Source organism: Suncus etruscus, chromosome 9, assembly GCF_024139225.1.
Source record: "Suncus etruscus isolate mSunEtr1 chromosome 9, mSunEtr1.pri.cur, whole genome shotgun sequence".
In the NCBI taxonomy this organism is placed as follows: domain Eukaryota; kingdom Metazoa; phylum Chordata; class Mammalia; order Eulipotyphla; family Soricidae; genus Suncus; species Suncus etruscus.
In genome coordinates, this window is record NC_064856.1 from 69,175,645 (window position 1) to 69,200,601 (window position 24,957).

The window sequence follows — 24,957 nt, forward strand, 5'->3', positions numbered from 1 at the left end:
TGATTTTAGTCACAAGACAGCAGATGAACACGTAAGAAACTCCCCATGATTTGTCTGTGTCCAGAGTCATTTGTGGCGCTGTGTGGTTTTTCTTTTCCTTCATTTGAAAAAACAGCAGCACTTTTTTTCATCCATCACTTCTACTTCAGTAGGGGCTGTGATGGTTGCATTTGAACATCCTGCAGTAGGGTCATCTGTGTTTAATTCTCCATTCGTAGAACTTACAACCTGGTTTTTGGATTGCTGCATCTTATCTCTGTGTTGGTGTGCTTCTCTGTTTGATGATAGAGCAGGATCTTGCTGAACTGAACCCACTGGAGTAGGCAACTGTTTACCAATCCAGTCATACTCATAATCAAACATATATCCTTTTCGATCAAATAAATCAGTAAAAAGCTTTCATAAGTAGTCATAATCTGGTTTCTCAAAAAAATCTAGTCTTCTTACATAACGAAGATATGTTGCCATTTCTTCTGGAAAATTTTCACATAACACTTCTATTGGTGTGGCTCGTTTAGTATCTCCAATCTTCTGATACCTCTCTTTTAATGTGCCAGCCTTTAAACCTTGCCAAGGAAGACTGCCTCTCAGAAAATACATGAACATATGACCTAAAGCTTCTAAGTCATCTCTTCTACTTTGTTCTTTTCCTAAATGTGTGTTTATGCTCATGTATCTTGCTGTTCCTGTAAGGTTCTTATGTTCTCTATATGGTATGTGTTTCTTTGTCTCTGGATCAATATACTCCTTTGCCAAACCAAAATCTATAATATGAATAACTTGCTGGGTTTTATTTTCTGGTCATCCTATTAAAAAGTTCTCAGGTTTTACATCTCTGTATATCAAATTCTTTGAATGGACATATTTCATGCGAGAAATCAATTGTATAGCTATCATGAGAACAGTTTTAAGAGAAAATGTTCTGTCACATAAGTCAAATAAGTCTTCCAAACTAGGTCCCAGCAGTTCCAGCACCATAGCATTGTATTTACCACAAGGGCCAAAGTAGTAAACTTGAGGTATACCATCTCCAGATCCTGTTTGTAGAATCTGTATTGCAAATGCAGTTGTGGTGCTCTGTATTTCATGGGCTCCAGTTTAATTGCCACATATTCATTGGTGTATAAATTTTTCCCTAATTGTAATTCTCCAAAATTGCCACATCCAATTTTTTTTCCAACTCTGAAGTTAGGTCCAACCATTAAAACTCCAGAAGATGAAGACCCAGTTCCATGAGTACTATGTCCAGACCAACCACTTGGCTGTGCCATTCTATCATCTGATTTGTCCTTGTCTTTTTTTTTTTTTATTATTCATATCAAGTTTGCGGTACTCCACTTTGAATTCTTTAATCAAGACAAGCACAATGAAATAGGGTACTGTAAGAATAGGTACATCACTAGGTAACTATCAGGTGGGTAATATTAACATTCAAGCTGCAGAAGGTAGTCAATTAACTGGCACTTGTTCATCCCATTCATAAAGTTTTTCTCAGTTGTCTTTTCAGCAGAACATATCTTCAATATATATCCTTTCAAATGGTGTATGCTGATGTTGACAGAGTGCTCCGAGCACACTGAGCCTCAGCCTCGTCCGCCAGGAAAGCGAGTGAGCAAGCGAGCGAGCCACGAGCAGGAGGCCAGAAGAGCCGCAGGTGCAGGAGCTGGAGAGGCCGGCGCCCATACCGCAGCCCCAGGCCCGCCAGGCGCCGAACCAAGGGGGGGCGGCTGCAGCAGCCACGAATGAATGCGCTGTGCTGCCTCGCCTAGCTGGAGGTTAAGCATCCTGCAGCCTTGTGCATCCAGAGCTGCGGAGCAGCGGGCCAGGTTGCCAGTCTTAAAGCATGTCCAATGAGGCAACAAGATTTCTTCAAGAAAGCAACCAAAGAGAATGTTGCATCAGTTGAAGCTAGTTACATGGTTAGTGAGATGATTGCTAAGGCAGGGAAACCATTCACAGAAGGAGAGTTTGTTAAAAAAAAATGCATGTTACAGGCTGCAAGTATTATCTGTCCAGAAAAGAAAGGTCAGTTTAGCAAAATCAGTCTTTCTGCCAACACCGTGGCAGAGCACATTTCTGACATGTCAAGTGACATTTATCATCAACTGTGTGAGAAAGCCAAATGTTTTGATGCATACTCAGTTGCTCTTGACGAGGGCACAGATATAACAAACACTGTGCATCTCACAATTTATGTCCGGATGTTGATTGCAATTTTGAATCGACAGAGGAGCTGCTCACAATAATTCCAATGCATGGCCAGACTACCGCTAATGAGATATTTCGGCACCTGTGTGATGCCATTGAGAATGCAGGTTTGCCATGGAAGAGGTTTGTTGGAATAATAACCAATGGAGCACCATGGATGACAGGGAGGAAAAATGGACTGGTGGCACTTGTTCAAAAAAAACTTGAGGAGGAGGGTGTAGAGAAGGTCATTGCTCTTCACTGCATTATCCATCAGCAGGCCCTTTGCAGTAAATGCCTGCTGTGTGACAATGTGATGTCTGTTTTTGTGAAATGCATCAACCAAATCAAATCCAGGGGCTTAAAGCACAGGAGGTTCTGTGCTTTTTTAGAGGAAATGGAGTCAGAATATGGAGATGTGCTCTATTTCACCGAGGTACATTGGCTCAGCAGGGGAAATGTCCTGAAAAGATTTTTTGAGTTGAGAGAAGAAGTGAAAGCCTTCATGGAGAAGGATGGGAATGCTGTTTCTGAGTTGAGTGATCACAAATGGCTCATGGACTTAGCTTTTCTTGTTGACATCACACATAAGCTGAATGTACTAAACAAGATGTTACAAGGCCTAGGGCAGCTTATCAGTGCTGCTTATGACAACGTGAGAGCATTCTCCACAAAACTTGTGCTATGGAAATCCCAGCTCTCTCAGACAAACCTTTGCCATTTCCCAGCATGCAAGGAACTTGTGGATGCAGGCATACCATTCAGTGTTGAGAAATATGTTGATGCTATTTTTAAGCTAGAGAAGGAATTTGATCACAGATTTGCAGACTTCAAAAAGCATAGAGCCACTTTCCAAATTTTTGTGGACCCCTTTTCTTTGATGTGCAAGATGCCCCTCCTGTGCTTCAAATGGAGCTCTTTTACCTGCAATGCAACTCTGTCTCAAAGCCAAGTTCAGCGAGATTAGTGGAAAAGCAGACATGCATGGGCAATTTTTGAGAGAATTGCCCCCCAGCTTCCCTAGCTTTCCTGAATGTTCAAGCACACCATGTGCCTTTTTGGGAGCACATATTTGTGTGAAAAGTTATTCTCCACATTGAACTTCAATAAGTCAAAGTACAGGTCTAGATTTAATGATGATCATCTTCAAACCATACTGAGGGTCTCAACTGCTTCCTCTCTAAAGCCAAAAGTGGTTTAGATTTGTGAGAAGCACTGTCAAGTCCCTGGAAGCAAGGAATAGGCCATGTTCAGATGCCATGTTCAGAAGAACTGTTCATGATCTTCACTCAATGTTCTATTCATGTTCAGAAGAAATAATTAAAACTGTTTATAATGACGTTTGAGGACTTTTTTTTGTGAAATCCCTTATGCAGCCCTGCCTCACCCCAATTTTGCCTTCTGCAGCACCCAGGTAAATTGAGCTTGAGACCCCTGCCCTAGATTAACCCACACCTCTAGACAGCTACCTCTCCTCCCCTTCACATAGTCACCCTAGAATACTCCACCTCCACCAGCATCACTTCTACTTATAATCTTTCTACCATGGTAGGTGTGGAAAAAGTGCAACATTCATGGAAGTTAATCTCGTTTAAGAAAATTTTAAATGGAAAGAGAAAGCTATCAGATAAAAATGAATAAAGGAAAGCTAGAAAATATGAAAACATAAGTATATTTTGCTTTAGAAGACTAGCATTACTGCAGAGAATTCTTTCCTAAGTATTGTAACTCTAGCAGGGAATTCTTCTTTTTTAAAATATTATAATCCTAAAACATTGGAATATATTATTTCCCAAAATGTTGCAAAATATTCTCCTAAGATATTGCAATGAACATAGCCAAATACCAGCCATATCCTAGAGGCATGACAAAGTCTTTCTCACTGTTTTACATCACATATTTGCTGCTCAGAGGTCCCTTAAATCTCCATATGAGATTAGGCTACTAGTGGGAATCACAATATTAGAACAAGATAGATGTTCCTAAATACATTAACATTATTTGTGATAATTCTGAGGATTTTGGAATTGTAGCAGTTTGGGAGAGGTAGTTGCACTAAGTCATTTAGATACTTGTACTATGGTGGTGGACATGTTACACAGTAAAATTAGTTGCTAAATATTAGTATCTTTTCTATGCCATAGTGTTTAAGTGTAAGGAAAGGTTATATTCACCATGTTGATTTCAAAGTCAATCACTAGCAGTAAAATTAAAACAGCACTTCAAATTCATAGGACTATGATTGACACTCAGTCCCACATCAACACAACAGAAGTTCTTAAATGAAGACATTTGATGCTCATACATCTCAGAAATGGCAGAAGTGGTGCTAACTTCAGATTTATCTACCCCAGGATTCTCCTTCAAAGAACTCTGGAGAATTACCTGATGTACATGTGAGGTGAAAATATAAAGATTTCAGTGAGCACTCAGAATAATTTGGTTCATTCTTTGGGAATAAAATTAGTCCTGATCAGTATGCAGGGTAAAAGAATAGTAGTTAATTATAATGTGGGCAACATACTCCTAATTATATTCTCTGTCCTAACTTTTTCAGCAGAGTTTGATGTATTGGTTATTAAGGTTTTCTGCATGAGAATCTCTGAATGGAAACAATGTGGGAAATCCTTGCCATAGTAAAATCCAAGAAATCCAAACAGTTCCCTGGCTAAAACAAGTTGAATTTAATTTAGGCAATGGAAACTGCCAAAATGTGGCCAACCAGTAAATGTTCTGCTAGAATAGAAAAGGTGATTACCATGACCTCAATGCTATACTGAAGGTACTTACTGATTGCTTATAACCATGTGGCCACAACTATATAAATATAACTTTATTTGTTCTTAACACGTGTGCAACTCATAAAAGTGGGTGCTCATAAAAATGGTGATGTCCAACTAATATAAAAGCCAAAACTTTCTATTGTTGGAAGCTGTCCAGGTTTGCTTGCAACCTAGATAAGCCATTTCATTCTTTCCCTCTGTGAGACAGAGTGGTTTGACCAATTTTATAGTGTAAGCCTCTTCAAAACAAAGGAAATTCAGGAATTGGAAGTGGAGATGTTGTAAAGTATCATATGGCTTCCTCCTTTCAAGTATATTACAATAGTAGAAATATTATCATTTCCATGTTGCTGAGGATGGAATTGGCACTGAAAAAGCAGTGGTTCTTACCTCCAGTTTTGACATAATGTGAACATAAATATGCAGAGTTTCTTCAGGATCTATACTTTTGACCTGATCTCCAATTTGTCACCACTAAAAATGAATAGATTTATTCCAATGTATTTATGTGATTTGGGAAAATCAAAGAGCTGTAACCACTATGAAAAACATAAACCTCTATCAGAATTATATATTCCTCCCAATCAAAAAATTAATGTTCCCTTAGAGAAGCAGAATGTCACAGTCATTACTGGCTAGAAAACAATGCTGGAGGACAATGAGATTCTTTATTTTCGACTTAGAAAATTCATCTTCTTATATATCAATTTTATTTTTTATCATTAACATGAATATTTATAATATTTATACTTCTTGCTCACTATTGTGAACACCATTATCCCCTATGCTGGGGAGAACATTAATATTGTGTTCCTCTGTGACCAACTAAAGTAAACTCATTTAACAGTGAAAATGGGGCTAAGATTCAGGAGAAATTTTTTGATACATTATTGTGAAGGTAGTTCTATCACCTTGATCTCCTGGTACCCTGTATATGTCTATCCATCTGCTTCTGAAAATCATTATTATTATTATTATTATTATTATTATTATTTTTATTATTATTTTGGTTTTTGGGTCACATTCAGTGATTCTCAGGAGTTACTCCTGGCTATGCACTCAGAAATCAATCCTGGCTTGGGGGACCATATGGGACACAGGGGGATCGAACAGCAGTCCATCCTAGGTCAGCCACATTCAAGACAAACGTCCTATCACTTGCACTACTGCTCCGGCCCCACTCTTTATTTTTTAAATGATGTAAATCTAAAAATTGATAGACAATTATGGGATATAAGGTCCTTCTGATTTCATATGCATCATCTGCCACACAATAATTCCAATAAGTCTAGATGTGTTGAAATCACTATCCAATTTCTTTGTTGTTGATGGTGTTATGTGACTAGAAACTGGGTAAAAGGAGGTGATAGAAAAAATGAAACCAATTCATGGGTCAGATCTTTAATGGAAGGTGCATCTAGCTTGCTTTCATTTGTTTCTGTCCCCTCAGGTGGGTGCTGATGTATTGGTTGTATAGCATCATACAGTTATGTTCTACTCACAGAAAAGGAAGTAACAAGTTGTAAGAACAATTTGTGTTTAAAATAAATGGTAGCTCTAATAGAGTTTAATACAATTTCTTTCTTGTAAATCTTGTAAATACAAGAGGTCTTTTGTGTGAAAGTATCAAAATTAGCTCAACTATTTTTGACTTTTCTCAAATTGTTTAAAATTCCATGTGTCAGCTATTTTGGATTAATTTATGTGATTGCTCCATGAATTGACAAGAGAAAATTTGTTAAATAGAAATAGAAAATAGAGAGAAAATTAAACTGATTCAATGGCAAGAAAAAGGAAAAAAAGCAAACAATATATGGACAGACAGGTAAATTAATGTATGAATTAGGACACATATTGGCCATTAAAAATAAAATAAATTTGAAAAGCTTCTACAACTATAAAAATAAATTTAATTACTAAGACCTTAAAATTAATTAAAAAATACTACTTAGGATGGAGAGAGTACAGCATGTAAGGTGCTTGCCTGGCATGTGGTCAACTCAGGGTTCAATTAATCCTTGGCCCTCATCACACCTACAGAGAACCATCAGAGTGGTGGTTCACTTAAGAATGACTTATGTGAAATGGTGAGATATAAAGATATTAATCTGATATATTCAAATAAATTGATCAGATTTAAAATTTTATTAATCATAAAAAATAACCATCACTTTAAAAAATGTAGTGATGGATGGCATTTTACATAAAATTCTTATATATTGGAATGGTTGGAATGGATGGAAGAGAAGATTGATAAAATTGGCCACACACAGGCTTTTCTAACCTAAATAATCATAATGGAGAGCCTGAGCCCATGCCAAAAACAAAGCAAAACAACAAGCCACTGTTGCTGTTAAAACAATGCTTTTACATGCTAGTGCCTATTATTTTTTAATATCATATATAGAGATTGTAAACCAGTTTCTCTTTTTTTTTTCTTTCTGGGGAATACACTGGATTTCTTTTGAAGTTAAACAAGTTGATTTGGGAAATAAAGTAAAAGAGGGAGAGATAAAGAGATACTCAAGAGAAAATATAGGTGTTTCTAGAATGGAAAACACAAAAGATTCATCTCAAACATGAATATGCAGACCATTCCTAAGCTTATCAACTATATAGAAGTACATAATAAGGATAATATCAAAAAATCTGATCTAAAACTTGAACAGACTAATAAAATAGAAAGAAATAGATTAAAATCTGCTGAATAAAGCAAAGAATAAAAATACAGTAAAAATGAAATAGTACACTGAGTGGAGATTCTAATATAAGTGCAAACAAGAGTACTTATAATATTGAAAATTCCTCACAGGATTATCAAAAATAAGAAGAGAAACCATGTTAAACAAAAATATAAATGAAAGAAATACAATTAAACTGATAAAGGAAATGAACATATACAAATTAAATAATACTGTGAAAGAGACAAACTCAATGATTGAAAACAATAGCACCAGAACCAACACCAACCAATTCAGCAAATCCAAAGACAGTAGGTAACTAGTAAGTTATGTGAAATATACAATGATCACAAATTGGCTTTTATTGATCTGTTTTCTGGTAATTCCATTTGCTGTTTAGTTTCAAAAAACAATATGGAGTAAATTTATGCATGTTAAAGAAGCAGGTTTGGGGCTGGGCGGAAAACTGGGACATTGGTGGAGGGTAGAAATAGTTTTGGAGTATTGAATGCTTAAATTCCTGAAACAACATTATATACAACTTTGTAAATCAGTGTTTACATTTTTAATAAAGGGGAAAAATGGAGGTAACCAAGCAGTGGCGAGGGAGAAGAAAAATAACATAAGTCTGGTGGTGGTAGTTCATAAAGTGGTAGTGGTGGAGGTGCATTAACTTGATACACTAAAATCACAAATATTAATGCTGTTATAACCATAATACTTCAACTACAATACAATTTAATTAATTTTAAAAAGGCAAACGTGTTATATCTAATAAAGGTACATAAGCATATCTGGAATTAAAATAGGTAACAAATTTTAAAAATTTAAACTTACCAGAGAGTGAAGTTTAAATAACCACACTTGATGTGTTAGTATTTTAATAGAAAAGTACAAAATATGCAAGCAGGTTATTCTATAGATGGAAAGAAAAATCTGAAATAAATATAGAAATAAAAATTTAAATACAGAATTGAAAAGTTTTGGCCAAAAATAATGAACTGAAGGCTAAATTTTTAAAGTATTATATTTAAATTAAATTTATATTTATATTTAAATAATAAATTTAAATTTAGACATATTGAAAAATGCTATTTGGGGATGTTTAGAATATATATAGGTGAATTGTAATAATCAGTGAGCCTAACTTATGTCAATATTACTTATCAAACTAAAAGTAAATATAATTTTTTTTTGTTATTTGGGCCACACTTGGTGATGCTCAGTAGTTACTCCTGGCTCTGCTCTCAGAAATCACTTCTGGCTTGGGGGACCATATGGGATGCTGGGATCAAACCGTGGTCCGCCCTGAGTCAATCATCTGCAAGGCAAACGCCCTACCACTGCTCTATTGCTCCAGTCACAAATATAATTTCTCTTACAATTATTTTAAAATACTATTGGAATTAATTTTTTACATTCACTCATTTCCGTTTATTAAAATATAACCAGAAGCATTATGGGCTTGAGTGATATGTTCCAGGTCTCACACAAATAATTGGTAGAATCCAGCATTGAGTTTATGGTCTGTGTCATAGTCCTTTTTTTTTTTTAATTATCTCTGCAATTCCATTGCCTGGGATTGTGCCATCTATTTAGGAGAGAGAGAGAGAGAGAGAGAGAGAGAGAGAGAGAGAGAGAGAGAGAGAGAGAGAGAGAGAGAGAGAGAACAGTCATATAAAACCAGCTGGAGTATCTTAATTGGGGAAAGGGTTAGATTAAATTAAGAAAACTTTAGAGATTGAGGAAAAGTAGCTCATCAAATAAGGAGCAAAGCAGATATGACTAGATGCCATCTGAGAACAAATATCAAGATGAGATTTTTTTTCCTGATAAATAAAAGAAAATGATTATTACAGCAGAGGACTCTGTGGATGACCTCTAAGTAAAGAGATTTCTCTTGACAAGGCAGAGAGATAAATATTAAGTCATCTTTCATGTGCTTACTTTGTTCCTGCAATCCTGGTAGGCTAATGAGGTGGAGTAAACCCAAAATCTCTAATGCCCCATTTCAAACAATTAAAAAAAATGTTACAAAGATATTTGTTTCAGACATACAATATTCCAACACTAATATTCTCCACCCATGAACCTATAATTTTTATCCATAATGCTGAGTTTAAGTGTGGTTATGATATTGATTGCAGGTCTTTTATTTCCCTCAGTGAAAACAGATGGTAGTACATTTTCTGTGTCCCATAGGTAAGCCCTCTTTTTTCTTTGCCTCTCCTGCCTTCAGTGAAATGCAGACAGAAACTGAATGTTGAGGACAGGAGGAGAGATATTTGGGTTTTAACTTTTTAGACTTCTCCTTGTCAGGTTAAGACTTGAACATTGTTATATTGATTAATGTAAAGTGCCATAATCTACCCACCTGGTTCCCTTCCTACAACTATAGCTACCTAATAGCTTAAGTTTCAATTTTTCCTCACATCTTTATTTATTTTTTATTTTATTTTAGGCATGTGTTTAAAAAATGGTTATTGGTAGGAATTCATACATAAATTTACCAGTGCCATACCCTCCACCAGAGTTTTCACTTTCTCTGTCACCATTCAAGGGTCCATTTCTATAGAATTAACACCAGGTTCTAAAGCCAAAACACTGGGGAGGCATGGGTCTGGAAGCAAGAGTTGATCTAGGAAATAACACACACACACACACACAATCACACACACAAACACACACACACACACACGGAGGGAGAAACAGATTCAAGAATTTCAATATATAAACCTTCAGCCCCTAATAAGCAACAAGCTCCATGGAAGTCCAGAAACAGAAGAGAGTGTTTTCCTGAAAATCCAATTATTTATTAGGAAGGAAGAGACCACACCCAGAGGTGTGATTAGGTTGTCTAAACACCAATCCAAAGTGCAGCATTCAAAGATGTTTCCAACCATTGAGTAATAAGACTTATACTGAATGGTATGGGATTAGATTAATCCCACAACCCAATTAATCCCATACATTTTCTTCCTGTATCCTCCTTATGGTACAACTTCCTCTTTTTTTTTCAGGTCTATTTTGTCATGGCTTTTTGTAATTACTTCCATTAGTGAGTAGTGGTAGCTATTCATGTATTTTCCCTAAATTGCCCATATTTTAAATTGCCTCTCAATTTCTAATTTGCTCTTCTATTTTAGATCATCTGAGAATTTTTTCCTACCTCATCTGAGAATTTTTTGTGGTAAACCAAGAACTACAGGAAAGAAACAATTTTCAAATATAAGTAAAGTAAAACTGCTACTCACTATCACACTATATCAAATAAAATTATTCCCCTGCTTCCAGAGCTGGCCTCTGCCATTTTAATGGGCCTCCATCCACAGATTCTAAAGCACCGCCCCACATGTGATTGCATGACTGCTCTTCCTCAGATTTTATATTGCCCACAGTTAAACTTCCTATCACTAGATGAAGATAGATAGAAAAGAAAAAGAGCTATTCTCAGCCTAACTTCTCAGAGTTCCAGGGGGATTAACTACAAAGATTCACCCTCAGCACAGAAGAAGCACAGAAAATTCAATGAGAAGAAAAATATAAGCCCAACAATTTCAATAAGTTAAAATATTAACAGGTTAGGCCCAACTGGCACTAACAAGTTTAGTAACTAATCAGGCAATGACTTTACTCACATGGGGAAAATGTTGAATGAGTTCAAAAAAACTATTACACAGGTAGTCAGTAAAGCACAACAAAGTATGAAAGCTGAAATTAGAAAAGAAATAGATGTGTTTTTAGAAAATAAGTAGAAATGAAGAGTATGACAGGTGATTAAAAAATCAGAAGACTGATAGTCAACAGCAGCTGTAGACTGTAGGTGGCTTTTTGACCAAAGGGGGGGAAAAAGCACCATTTTCAATAAGGAAAGAGTGCCCAGACAAGTCTAGTCAAGCATCCTCATCACAACACATAAAAAGTCCATTACTTTTCTTTAATAGTTTTCATGGTGACAAAAGTGAATAACAAATCTTTCACAGTAATATTTAAGGTACATAGTGACAATGAATCAGGACCATTCCCAACTCCAGGGTTGTCCTCCCTCCACCCCTGTACCTACCATGTGTCCCATATCTCTCTCCTTTGACCCTAAGAGTGCTTGTGTAACTGTTCCCCTCTGTGTATATCTTGTAGATAGGATATCTATTCTGTTGTCATTGACTTTGGATTTGGTTTTTAAGTCTGATCATTTTTTTATTTCCACTCAATGTTCATAAAACTGTTTGGTCCTTGTACCATTCATTTTATTTTTGCCCTTAGTTCATGAGGCAGAACAAGATGAGTCAATTTGTGTGGTTCTGTTGGAAGAAGACAAAAAAGGAAAGAAAAAAGAAGAAAAACATAACAAAAACCAACAAACAACAACAAAAATTTAAAATAGTAACTACCAAAAATAAAGTACCCAGCAACGAAACAAAAATTACCAAATAATAATCATAAAAGTGCAAGAGATAAAAAGAAAAAAGAGAATAAAAAAGAAAAAGAAAAAGAAAGAAAAAGAAAAAAAACAAAGGAAGGAATGCACGTGTGGCAAGGTTTTGTGCTTCCTTTTTTTTTTTTTATCATAGGCACAGTAAGTATTGGGTAAATAAGAAAGGGAATTCCCTTGGCCTAAGAGATTCAGGGTTTCTCCACCCTTGAAGCATACTGCCATGGGAACCACAACTGGCTCTGTAAATGCTCATTATCACACCCCAAGGCCTTTTTATGGTGCCAGCAAACTTTCCACTCAGTTGTGGATGATAAAATTAGGCTTCTGTAGCTAGAGATCTTGGTATTTGCACAGGTCATAGAACAAAGTCTAGGATAGATTCTTTCTTGGATCTATTTTTAGGAAATTCTAGTAGATAAGTTTCTATAGTGTTCTGAGTTCTTGTTAGAACAAGGTTAGAAGGATTGTTTAGCTTGTTAGTTTTTATTCCCATATGTACCAGTAGTACCATGTGACATAGTTCCTTTTAACATAGGAACATTAAAATGGAGAAATCTGGGACCAGAGTGTTGGTGCAGCAGTTGGGCATGCAGCTAACCTAGGATGGTCCACTGTTCGATCCCCCAGTGTATCGTATGGTCCTCCAAGCCAGGAGCAATTTCTGAGAGTATCACTGGGTGTGGGCCAAAACCAAAGGAAAGTGGGGGGAATCTGATGTGTGCAAACAAGGTCTTATCTAATAGGGAAAAGAATACATAAATTTTATATTGCAGTGGGGCCTTACACCCTGAACACTTGTCATAATGACTTGGCTTAGGCTTCAGAAGATTGGACATTGACCATTGATCCCTAAATCTTGGATCCCATCTATGGAGCCAGCAAGGTTTTCTACTCCAGCATCTAAAATCAGACTTCTACCAGAGAAGGCCCTAAGGCTGAACTGGCAACGACTTGCTCCAGAGAGGTTTCATATGACGCTCTTACTTGGTAACAGCAACAACCCGCTTTCAGGGCAGGGTTCTCTGCATTCCCATTTAATGTTGAGATAAAACCAGAAGATGCTCTACATCACCCTGACTTTGAGATAGCATCTTTACAAAAACCAGAATATCTAACTACAGAAACCTGACCATGACAACCATGATTGTGAAGAGCTTTTATTGGGACCCTCGAGAAAGACCTTGTGGCTAGACAATTTATATGCCCAGAGTCAGTAGTTAGTCTTATGCCAGGATGCTTCATGAGTAAGGTCTTCCTGTTTCTTGGCTAAAGGTTTTTCATTTCTATTTTCAGCATATTTTGCTATATATATGCAAAAACAAAATAAAGATAAAAATAAACAAAGAGAAAAAAAAAACAAACCTGCCATGCACACCTTTTTTTTTTTAAATTTTAAATTGGGCTTTTGCCTTTTTTTTTTTTTTACAGAACCTTAGGACATGGGTTACCTTATTTTACCACACATTCCTGCATTTTTCTATAAAATTAAGAGGAAAAGAATAAAAAGAGACTGGGTGTCAGGGGTCAAGTGGTCTCGGATGCATTGGTGGGAAATAAATAAGGACAGAATTAAATATCCAAGCCAAAGAGAATGATAATAGAAGCAAGGGACCTAAACTTTAACCATATAAACTTAAAGGGGTCTGTTATAGTGGCAGGTGAGGAGGCAAAAGGTGGTGGTATATAGGATACATTCTAGGACTATTGGTGGAGGGAGGTTGACATTGGTGGTGAGAAGGGCCCTGACTAATTGTATATCTGAAATTCAACTATGAAAGATTCTGTGGATCACAATTGTTTCAATAAAATAAAAATTTAAAAAACACAACTACAAAGATCACTATGAGAAAGCACACTTAGTGAATGAAGATGATAGTTCTGAAGACCCCAAAACATCAGCCACCTATATAGCTTCTCTAATCATGACTTTAGAAAAACATAACAGAACCGAGTGATGGCACAGGGGAGTAAGGTGTCTGCCTCGCCCATGCTAGTCTAGGACAGACTATGGTTTGATCTGCTGGCTCCCATATGGTCCCCCAAGCAGGAGCAATTTTTGAGCACAGAGCCAGGAGTAACCCCTTAGCATCACTGGGTGTGACCCAAAACCAAAACCAAAAAAAAAAAAAAAAAAAAAAAAAAGACCTATCACAGAGAACAACTGGTGCTGGCATGAATGTAGGTAGTAAGGGACTTTCATTTATTCTCTTGGGAATGCCAACTGGCCGAGTCTTTTTGGAAAACAATATCAATATTCCTTTAAAAAAACCCACACCAATTTAGTTTTTGTATTTTGTTTGTTTTGTTTTTGGCACCACACCCATTGATGCTTAGGGGCTACTCCTGGATATGTGCTCAGAAATTTCTCCTGGCTTGGCGGGACCATATGGGATGCTGGGGATCGAACCTCAGTCTGTCCTAGGCTAATGCTTGCAAGGCAGATGCCTTACCTCTAGCACCACTGCTCTGGTCCCTGAGAATTATGGATATTAAGTGCATACAAGTTCTAAACACTTATTAATTACATAAAACAGACACTACTACAATTTTATGAATCTCACCATCCTTGGAACAGTAAAAACAATTCTGAGGAAAAAGAACATGAGATAAATTCTCCAACTTTAAACTGTACAATAAAGCTACAGTAATAAAATCAGCGTGGTATTATAATAAAATCAGAAACTCAGACCAAGTAAATACAATTGAAAGCCTTAAAACATATTTCTATATATATGTACAGTTATTTTAAAGTAAAAGAACCAAGAATGCAGTTTTGAAGAAAGTTTCCTGGAAAAAAACAACTTATCCTGGGAGGAAAATGGAAAGCCTTAGTATTAATATAAAGAATGAGCAGAGAGATAGTACATTGGGTGGGGCTCTTGATATCCAGCATCCTATATATGTTCCTTCCAGTCCCACTAGGAGTTATTCCTGATTGCAGAGTCAGAGTAATCCCTGAGCATCACTGTGCAAGAACCCCACAAATGATGTACACAATAAACTTGAATGACTATAACACAACATACGAAAAATTAAACAAAGTGGACTAGAGGCCTAGACATTAGATACAAATACATTAAACTGCTTAATTGAAACATGATCAAAACATTTCACTGTATTTTTAGATGTGACTTCAAGATTCAAACTTCATAGTAAGGAATAAAAGCAAAACTATGCAAATGATATTAAATAAAACTAAGAGTTCATGTTCAAACCAGGCCAGCTTCATAGACTCACTTTATGTGAGTCTATGTAATGGGATGTAAAACAAGCCAAGAAAGATCATGGGTACACTAGTCACAAAGTAGAGGAGAGAGGTCAAGCCAAGACCTTAGTCTACTGAAGCTATGCCTGTTGCACCCAGAATCATTATTTTCACAATGGCCCTACTTCATCACCCTTCTATGTTTCCTTCAGGGACACCAATCTGACCAAACTTCAGGTAGGATGCAGGGGTCCTCAAACTTTTTAAACAGGGGGCCAGTCCACTGTCCTTCAGACTGTTAGAGGGCCAAATTATAGTAAAAACAAAAATTATGAACAAATTTCTTTGCACACTGCATATATCTTATTTAGAAGTGAAGAAACAGGGCCCGGAGAGATAGCACAGCGGTGTTTGCCTTGCAAGCAGCCGATCCAGGACCAAAGGTGGTTGGTTCGAATCCCGGTGTCCCATATGGTCCCCCGTGCCTGCCAGGAGCTATTTCTGAGCAGACAGCCAGGAGTCACCCCTGAGCACTGCTGGGTGTGGCCCAAAAACAAAACAAAACAAAACAAAAAAGAAGTGAAGAAACAAAATGGGAATAAATACAATAAGTGGCCCGTGGGCCATAGTTTGAGGACCATTGGTAGGGGCTGATATCACTAGGGCTTTTTGAAGCAAGCACAGGCACCCTCCCCTCAAATCTTCCTTCCTCCAAAAAAGAAGCTGGCAGCTGAGGACAAGCCCCTAAAAACTACAGTACCAGTGATAGTGCTTAGAATTTTTGTCAAGTTGTTTGATGCTGTCATCCCTATAGGAAAACACCAATTTAACAGAATGAACAGTAACAATAAGAGCTTACTAAACCTTCTGCCATTGTATTAATGACTTAGAGATACAATAATTTTCACAAATGTGCTTACTACTGTTTTGTCTTTGTTTTGTTTTGTTTTGTTTATTTGTTTTTGGGCCATGCCCAGTGATGCTCAGGGGTTACTCCTGGTTATGCACTTAGAAATTGCTCCTGGCTTGGGGGACCATATGGGACACCAGGGGATTGATCCGTGGTCCACCCTAGTTTAGTGCTTAGCAAGGCAAACACCTACCATTTGCATCACTGCTCCATCCTCTTTTTTTTTTATTTTTAAACTTTCTTCTCTTCCTCTTTTTTCTTTATTCTTTCTATACTTTATTTAAATAACTTTGCTTGTATTATCTGGCTTTCTATACTTTATTTAAATAACTTTGCTTGTATTATCTGGAAAAATGTATTATCATCAAATCTATAAACTATGTGACATTTTCTTTAAATAAAGTAAAAAAAGCTAAAGACTTTCTGCATGATGAAAAGAATTGCTTCTAAAAGAAAAATTTTACTATTGAATGGAAGAAAACAACAATGAAACATAAACTCACACCAGTGAAAATAACCTGTATAAAATCAAACAAAAGCAGAAATAAGACCTAGTAAAGAAAAGAATAAAAAGTCCCTTTTTCATGAGACTATAAAATTATTCAGCATCAAAAGAACATGGTATTAAATTTCTCAAAAAAAATTAAAGGTCTAGAGAGAATAGGGCATTTTCCCTGTTAATGACTAACCTGTATTCAAATTCTACCACTACATATGGCACATATGGTAGCCCAGGTCCTACCAAAAGTGATCTTGAATATAAATTTAGGAATAATCTCTGAGCACTCTTAGGTGAAGCTCAAAAAAATTCCACATTGAACTTCCATCTGATCCAGGAATTCCCAGTACTCCACTACTTATCTGTATAACAAGAACAAAACACACACACACACACACACACACACACACACTAAAAGAAACATGTACAATGTTCATTGTAGGGTTATTTACAAAATAACAAATATTAAAAATATTATAAATAGCCAAATATACAAGCCAAAAGCATTAACATTAATGCTGTTTTAATAATATTACCTCAATGACAATGAAAACAAATACATTTTTAAAAGGAAAACACATTGCATATAATAGAAACATGCAAGTATATCTTAAGATAAAAAAGAATTAATTACATTTTGGAAACTTGAACTTACCAGTGAAATTCAAGTAACTATCATTAATGTGTTCGTATTCTAACAGAAAAGATAAAAATCTGCAAGCAAATGCATTATATAGGAGAAAAGAAAAATTTGAAAAATTTTAGAAATAAAGTATTTAAATATAGTGGAAAAATGTTATTTGAAATGTTTGGAATATATAAACAGTGATAAGACAGGGTGTTTGCCTTACATGCAGCTGACTCAGGACAGAAACCCCAGCATCCCACATGGTCCCCCAAGAGAAGAGCGATTTCTGAGCACATAGCCAGAAGTAACCCCGAGTGTCACTGGGTGTGACTCCAAAACCAAAACCCCCCAGAAAAAGACTATTTGTATTTGTCAAACTCTTTTTGTTTGTTTGTTTTGGGTTATACCCAGTTGCACAAAGGAGAAACTCCTGGCTCTGCACTCAGAAATCACTCCTAGCAGGCACGGGGGACCATATGGGATGCCGGAATTTGAAACACCATAATCCTGGATAGGCTGTATGCAAGGCAAATGCCCTACTGTTGTGCTATCTCTCTGGCCCCGTCAAACTCATTTAACTATATAACACAAGAGTAATAGTCAAATAATAATGTAAAATATTTAATATTTATGTCACGGAAAAGCAAAATATTAGAAATAGTATTCTATAGGCATATTGAGGATGATGATATAGAAACAGTAAATAGAAAAAATTGGTCTAAAAGTGTTCTAAATTAAAATATAAAATCTATAAAAGACAAAAGAAATAAGTATCAAATGTATGCATTCTTATAGTATACAACAGAAGCCATGTTTATTTACCAAACATACAAATCTTATATATAAATAATGGTAGAAGGCAAGTCAATAAAAATGAACAAACTTAAATAAATATTTCCAGAAAATAATAAGAGCCAATATTTATAGGTAAAGAGAATCACTTTTATAGGTCATTTAAATATGCAGACCAAAGACCAATGATTTTACTAGACTATGGATTATTTTACACATATGCTTCCTTATTATTCATCTCAAAGTAATACATATGTGCAAATTGTACATAATATGATAAAATATACAAGAAAATCCTAAAATGAGGTATCACCACACAAAGTAGTGTGAAAAAATCTTTTGGGGGTAACTAAGGGCATAGTCCTGGTTCTGTGGGATCAGGTAACAATATGGAATACAGGGAACAATTCCAGGTCAGCTATTCCAAGGAAAATACCTTACCCATTGTATGATTGCTCTAACTCCAAAAATATTTTTTAAAGCTAGTAGTACAAGATATTTGGATCATGGTGAAGATGCATGTTAAGCGACCAGAAATATTGAGTTTCTAGTGGAAATGTAAAATAAAATAATGCCTTTATAAAAGGGACAAAAATTACAGAGATAAGCCTATAACTTTCCTCCTATTACCAAATTCACTTTAAGTCATTTTTTAAGTCATTAAATTCACTTTAAGTCATTTTTCCATGATATACCTAGAAAAGCAATTGAGTAAGGATGTTCACAGATTATTTACAATAGATAAATATACAATTTACTACTATAGGTATCAACATGAAAATAAATTTTCATCTTCTGTGACTCACTCATAGATAGAATTCAGCTTTGAAAGGGTATACACTACTAAAAATGACACGCACCAATGTCTTTAATTCACTGAAGCATTTAATTGAATGAAAGAAAGTATAAGCTGAATGTATAATGTAATAACAAATACATGAAGCCAAAGGTCAAGCAAAAAGGGCATTAGTGATAAAGATATAACAATACTAACTCCAGGGCATTATGACTAGATAGTAAATGAGGAACTTTTAAAAAGTAATAAAACATTTTTATGTCTTGATTGAAGTTTAAGCTTCTTTATATATATATTTATTTGGGGGGGGTGATTGGGCCACACTCGGTGGTGCTTAGATGTTACTCCTGGCTCTTCACTCAGAAATTGCTCCTGGCAGGCTCCATGGACCACTTGAGATGCTGGGGATTGAACCTGAGTCCAGTCCAGGTTGGCCACATACAAGGCAAACACTCTACTGCTGTACTATTGCTTTAGTCCCAAATTTGAGCTTCTTGAGTATAATCACTACCTAAACATACTCAACTAAGCAGACTTAATCTGAAACTAATATGCATTTTAATTATACTTCCAAATAACAGGACATAATATTAAAGATGAAGCTGAGGGAGAATATTTTATGTGGATTTTTTTTTTCTTTGGGTCACACCCGGCGGTGCTCAGGCGCTACTCCTGGCTGTCAGCTCAAAAATAGCTCCTGGCAGGCACGGGGGACCATATGGGACACCGGGATTTGAACCAACCACCTTTGGTCCTGGATCGGCTGCTTGCAAGGCAAACGCCGCTGTGCTATCTCTCCGGGCCCTTCAATGTGGATTTTTATAGTATTTGGGACACACTTTGCAGTTCTCAGGGCTTGTTCATGGTTCTGTACTCAAGAATCACTCCTGGTAGGGCTTAAAGGGTCAAATGGGGGTACCAGAACAAACCTGGGTAGATTGCATGTAAAACAAACACTAGCCCACTGTAGTATCTCTCCAGTACCATCAAAGTAGAGTTTTCAAACACCCTAGACATATGTTTGCTAAAATTCACTCTACATGGTAATAAATGATAAAATTTCATTTGTCTTTGAGTCTGTTCTCCGGGTGTCTTAAATCATTCTCAGGAGGAAGAGGTTTATTTTATCTTTTTTAAGGTCAGGTGCCCAGTTCTTGGAAACATAGAAAAACTTCCCAAACAGAAGAGACAAAGTTGACTCTCAAAGTCATGTCAGCATGTCTATATCCTTGATTCTAAATTAAGACAAATGCCTATTTTTCACCATCACCAGAGTTTCCTGAGGAGAACTGACTTCACGTCCATCCACCTCAGGAACATCCTGAAAAGCCCTCCTGAAAATCAACTTGAGGTTCTGCCTTTGATGCTTCTTCTGCTGTCTAAAGAAGCCAACGAAGAAGTAAATGATGGGGTTGGCACAGCTGTTGACACAGGTTAGTATATATGCAGAATGACGAAATTTTGTGGTGAATATATTAATGTTATCTTCAGTCCAGTATAGGAGAAACCAATAGATTCCCCAGGGAAAGCCACAGAAGAGGAAGACCAGCACTGTGAGTCCAATGGTCACATACAGTCTTGTCAGCCGCACCCTCTTGGAGATACACACCAATTTGACTAGCAAGGTGAGGCTGGACACAGAAAGAAGCACAACTATGAGGAATAGCCATGCAGCAATGACGAAATCAAATTTCTCACACAAATGAGAAACACTACAGTATTTATGATTCAAAATGCTCAGCAACAAGGACAGAGCCCAAAGCAGGGTACATATGAGAACTGAAATGTGGTATGGTCGGTGGCAGCGGTACCAGATGGGATAGAGGACTGAGATGCACCGCTCGGTGCTAATGATACTAAGAATGCTCAAGCCTGCAATATAGGCAGAGTTCTCCATTATGGTGGCAAATTCATAAGGGAAATGGAAGTAGCCAGTGAACCAATTCAGGGAAATAATAAGCTGGAAAAATAGATAGAGAAAGTCAGCACTAGCCAAGTTGAGAATGTAGACAGAGAAAGCATTTTTCCCCATTTGGAAGCTCAGGAACCACAGCACAGTAATATTTCCTGCCAACCCAATGAGGGCAATGATAGTGATCAGTATATTCCGGATCAAGAGCTGCAAGTGCACTTCTGAGTAAAATGGCTCGTCACTTCCACTCAGTGTTGTCAGTTCGGTCCCCCTTGCTGAGAGAGTTGAATCTGTGCTCGTAAGCCCTCCGCTGGTGTTCCTGGAGACAAAAACAAAGCTAAGGAATTTGTTGTATAATCACTGGTTTCATGGCTACATTACATACAAGCCGGCAATTACTTTTCTAAGTTACAAAGGAGGAATAGATATTCACAGCAATTAATATACTCACTGACAGACACATAATCTTTAGACTACCTGCATTCACTCTTATTCTTTCTGATCATAAAATCTGGCTGTCGCCCCTGGAATATTCTGTGAATTACCTCCTCTAAAGAGCTAGGTCGAACCATGTTTTCCAGGTGTAGGAAAGACAGTATAGGTTGTGAGGGACAGCATAATGATGGTCAGTTAGTATGTTTTTACTGAGACGAAGGTTTGCTCTTTAAAGCAGAAAAGGCATATGTGTTCACAATAGCCAATATCTGGAAAATATTAGAGGCAGCTGGAGAGGTGGGAGGGAAACTGGGGACATTAGTGGAGAGAAGTGGACACTGGTAAAGAAATAGGAGTTTGAATGTTGTAGACTATGACTCAATCATGAACAATTTTGTAACTTTGTATATCATGGTAATTTAATGGACAAACAATTTTAAACAATACAAAACTATTTTTTAAAATTTTTAGTTATTCTAAATTAAATCAAATGAAGAGAAAAGTGTGTGGTAAAAGCTGTCTTCAAGATTATGAGATTCTCTTCTGCTAAAATGTGAAATGTTCATTCTATATCACAGACAAGTTACACTGTAGAAGACCTTTGAGTAAAGAGAACCTATCTTGTCAGGACAAAGAAACAAACATTGAGCCATCTATTCTGTGCTCTTTTAGTTTCTTAGTTCCTTTTGATAAGGAGGTAGAGGAAAACCAAACCTCTGATGTTGGGTTACACCTTATTTTATCCAAAACAAAGATGATCCATTGTTTCTTTGTATGTTTGTTTACAATTTGGATTTACCCCCAAACAGAGATTGTCTTGCTTGTACAACTGGGTAGGTTTACTGACCCACCCAGTGGTGGTCTCTGTATTCAATAAAAATGGCCTTTCTGACAGGCAGCTGGCTCTTCATACTAGGAAGAAGAGGCCAGATTATATGTGTTTTATCTTCAGCTTGGTCTGGATTATTTCTTCCGTGACTCTGATTCAGACTCATTGACCTGGAGCTGGAGATATGGCTTGTGGGTTGAATTTACACTCTGATGCTGTATTTCAAGGCACCCGTGGTTTTTCTTCATGATGCTGAACATAATTTCAGTTGTGGTATTGGGTACATGTCTATTTTCCCTCATTGATAACTCAAAATTCTTTAAGGGCAAACTTGCCTCATGTTAGTTTATATAATTACATATTTTAAATGCCTTATATAACCAGTGTCTCTAGAGATCATCTATTACATTATCCTCAAAAATATATAAGATGAGTTATAAGGAAAATTAAATATTTTCTTAAATTTTGCAGTGAATCACAGGTACAAATTCACCCTTGATTCTAGAGTCCTACTTGCAAAACTCTCACTGTTCTGTCACATCAATCATTATGTGAGAGAGTCCAAGAAAAATCTCAGAGGCATCAGAATATAAGGATGACCAGGGGTTATAAGAACTGGAAGTTCCTGTAAGGCTCATCTCTTTTTTTCAAGAATTATTACTCACAGAATTTTGAGACAGAGAAATAATTCATTTATCTAGATGCAAGATAATACCTTCTAACTATGCCCTGTGGCAAAGGGGGATGAGCTGTACTTTTACTTTACTTTATTTTATTTTTTACCTAGAACAGAAGCCCATGAATTCTGAGGCCATGTAGGAAAATGAGAAAAAAATCATGTTTGTAATGAGAAGTATATTGCCAGGGGCATGCTGTTTTATTCCTTTACATGCATTCTAGTAATTGAAGTCATAATAACATTGGAATTCTTTCTGCCACAATACATATGTAGCCTTAAAATACTTGTAAAAGTTATGCAACCAAGACCTACTATTTTTCTCTAAAAGCAACTAATTCTATTGTTGATGCATTTGAGATGACGGTGAGTAATTATTACTTAAATCATTACTTAAAGTAACAAACATAGAGATATGAAAATACTAAAGCAAGGAAATTAGAAATCAATTATGTGGGAAATTCAATTATATGGGAAAAGTCCCAAGACAAATCTACTCTGAGCATGCTGTAAAGATACAGATGTTTTACATTTGCCATCAGGCCCCATTTCCTTATCTATCCTCCTTGTATCAAGGGAGTAAATGAATCTGTATTCCAGTGGCAGGTCCACTTAATTCTCTGCCTCAGGTACCTTTAGTGAAATGGAGAGACAGACAGTCAATTGAGAATTGAAGGAAAGATATTTGAGTTTTAATTTCCTGTGTTTCTTCTTCCCAGATTGTGACTTGCCTGTGGTTATGTTAACCTACCTAAAGTGTCCTTAATATATCAGGCAGGTGCCCTTTTTACACTCACATGACACTAATTGCCTCAGTTGCTATCTCCTGTTTTCTTTTAAATAATATTAAATAAATATTTAAAAATTATAGATACCATAGTTTAAAATTTTTTATTGGTAGAATAAAAAACATTCAAGTACCACATCCTCCACCAGAGTGTGCACTTCCCTCCATAAATGTCTGACAATGGTCTGCCAGTCTCCTCAATCCACCTATGGAGAGCTCTTTTCCTGTTTTCTTTCAAGTCTGTGATATAGAGATTCTTTGTTATTACTTCTAGTAATGTGTAATGGTAACCATCCATATAATTTTTTCTGAACTGTAAATATAGATAAATTTCCTCTTAGCTAATTTTATAGAATCTTAATTTTGGGGCAGTAAATTAAAGTAATAAGAAAGAAAATTACTTTTAAGAAATAGGAAGAACAACAGACTGGGTAGTCTACCTCTACCCTATATAAGTTAGAGAAGCAAACTATTATTAGAATGGCAGCAATTTTTAAGTAGGGAACGAAGGAATAGGAATAGGAAACATTAAATGTAAAACATGCTGTTTTACTCTCTCTCTCATTTCTCAGAGTTGGACCTCAAGTCTCAAGCCTCAAGAAAGGTCCTATGCAATTTTTCCTGTTGGACCCATGTGGATACCTAGTCTAGCTATATGGATATGCCAAAAAGCATAATACGTAGCAGTATAATACATCAGAAATAAACATTATAGACTTTTAATTCACATTGGTCTCAATAAAAAATGAAATAAACATTATATGGCATACCTTTCCTCCATTCTTCCTAAAAGATGACAAGTAGACCCCTGCTGGTGAGAAGAGCCTTTTGGAATGGATTCAGAGAAGAGTCCTTTAGAGAGGATACTGTAGAAAGAGGAAGTTACTGCTGGAGGGAGGTCTATTAAGTTTCTGGACATCTCCTGTGATTTCCTGTGCAAGAACATGATAACAAATGAGAGTGCAGAGTCATTTGAGTCATGTTATCAATTATAACTCATGTTCTGAGTTTTGAGTCGTAACTACTGTGGAATTTAATATTTAATCTGATTTTACACTTATCTCTCAGCCTGGGCATCTCTGCCTACATGTGGTTCCCTTTCATCAAGTAACTGCTTTAATTCTTTCATTTCCAAAGGTGTACCTGGGAAGCAGTGTCTATAGCAATGTGAATTAGTCCTGGGAGATTTTATTTCAAAGATAAATTTGTAAGACATTCTCCTCACCAAATATTTAAACCCTTCCATGTTCTGGTCTCTCTATATATTTTTTACTATATTAGTAATTAATGGAAGTTTACATTTTCTTTAAGATTGGTCAGAGAAGTAGATCAAATCAATTAGGAGGCTCTACATGATCTTTTTTCCAGAATCATCAAGTCATTTCAAAATTTTTATGAGCTC

The 24,957-nt window shown here is 36.3% G+C and overlaps 1 protein-coding gene and 1 pseudogene across 1 annotated transcript; both read right to left on the reverse strand.

The window, feature by feature from the left end:
* Positions 1 to 84: 84 nt before the first annotated feature.
* LOC126018933 (casein kinase I-like) lies at positions 85 to 1,567 on the reverse strand (annotated as a pseudogene).
* LOC126018571 (mas-related G-protein coupled receptor member X2-like) lies at positions 1,535 to 24,336 on the reverse strand. The gene is made up of 3 exons (XM_049780687.1): positions 24,326 to 24,336; positions 20,181 to 21,147; positions 1,535 to 1,765 (listed from the first exon to the last, which is right to left on the reverse strand). The coding sequence occupies exons 1-3, from the start codon at positions 24,334 to 24,336 to the stop codon at positions 1,535 to 1,537; spliced, it is 1,209 nt and encodes a 402-aa protein (XP_049636644.1).
* Between the last annotated feature and the right edge of the window lie 621 nt (positions 24,337 to 24,957).

Coding starts and splice junctions, on each gene's coding strand:
- LOC126018571 (XM_049780687.1), bottom strand. Junction 1,766..20,180: donor CTCAGGAAACTCTGGTGATG/GTGAAAAATAGG, acceptor ACCTCCAGCTAG/GCGAGGCAGCACAGCGCATT.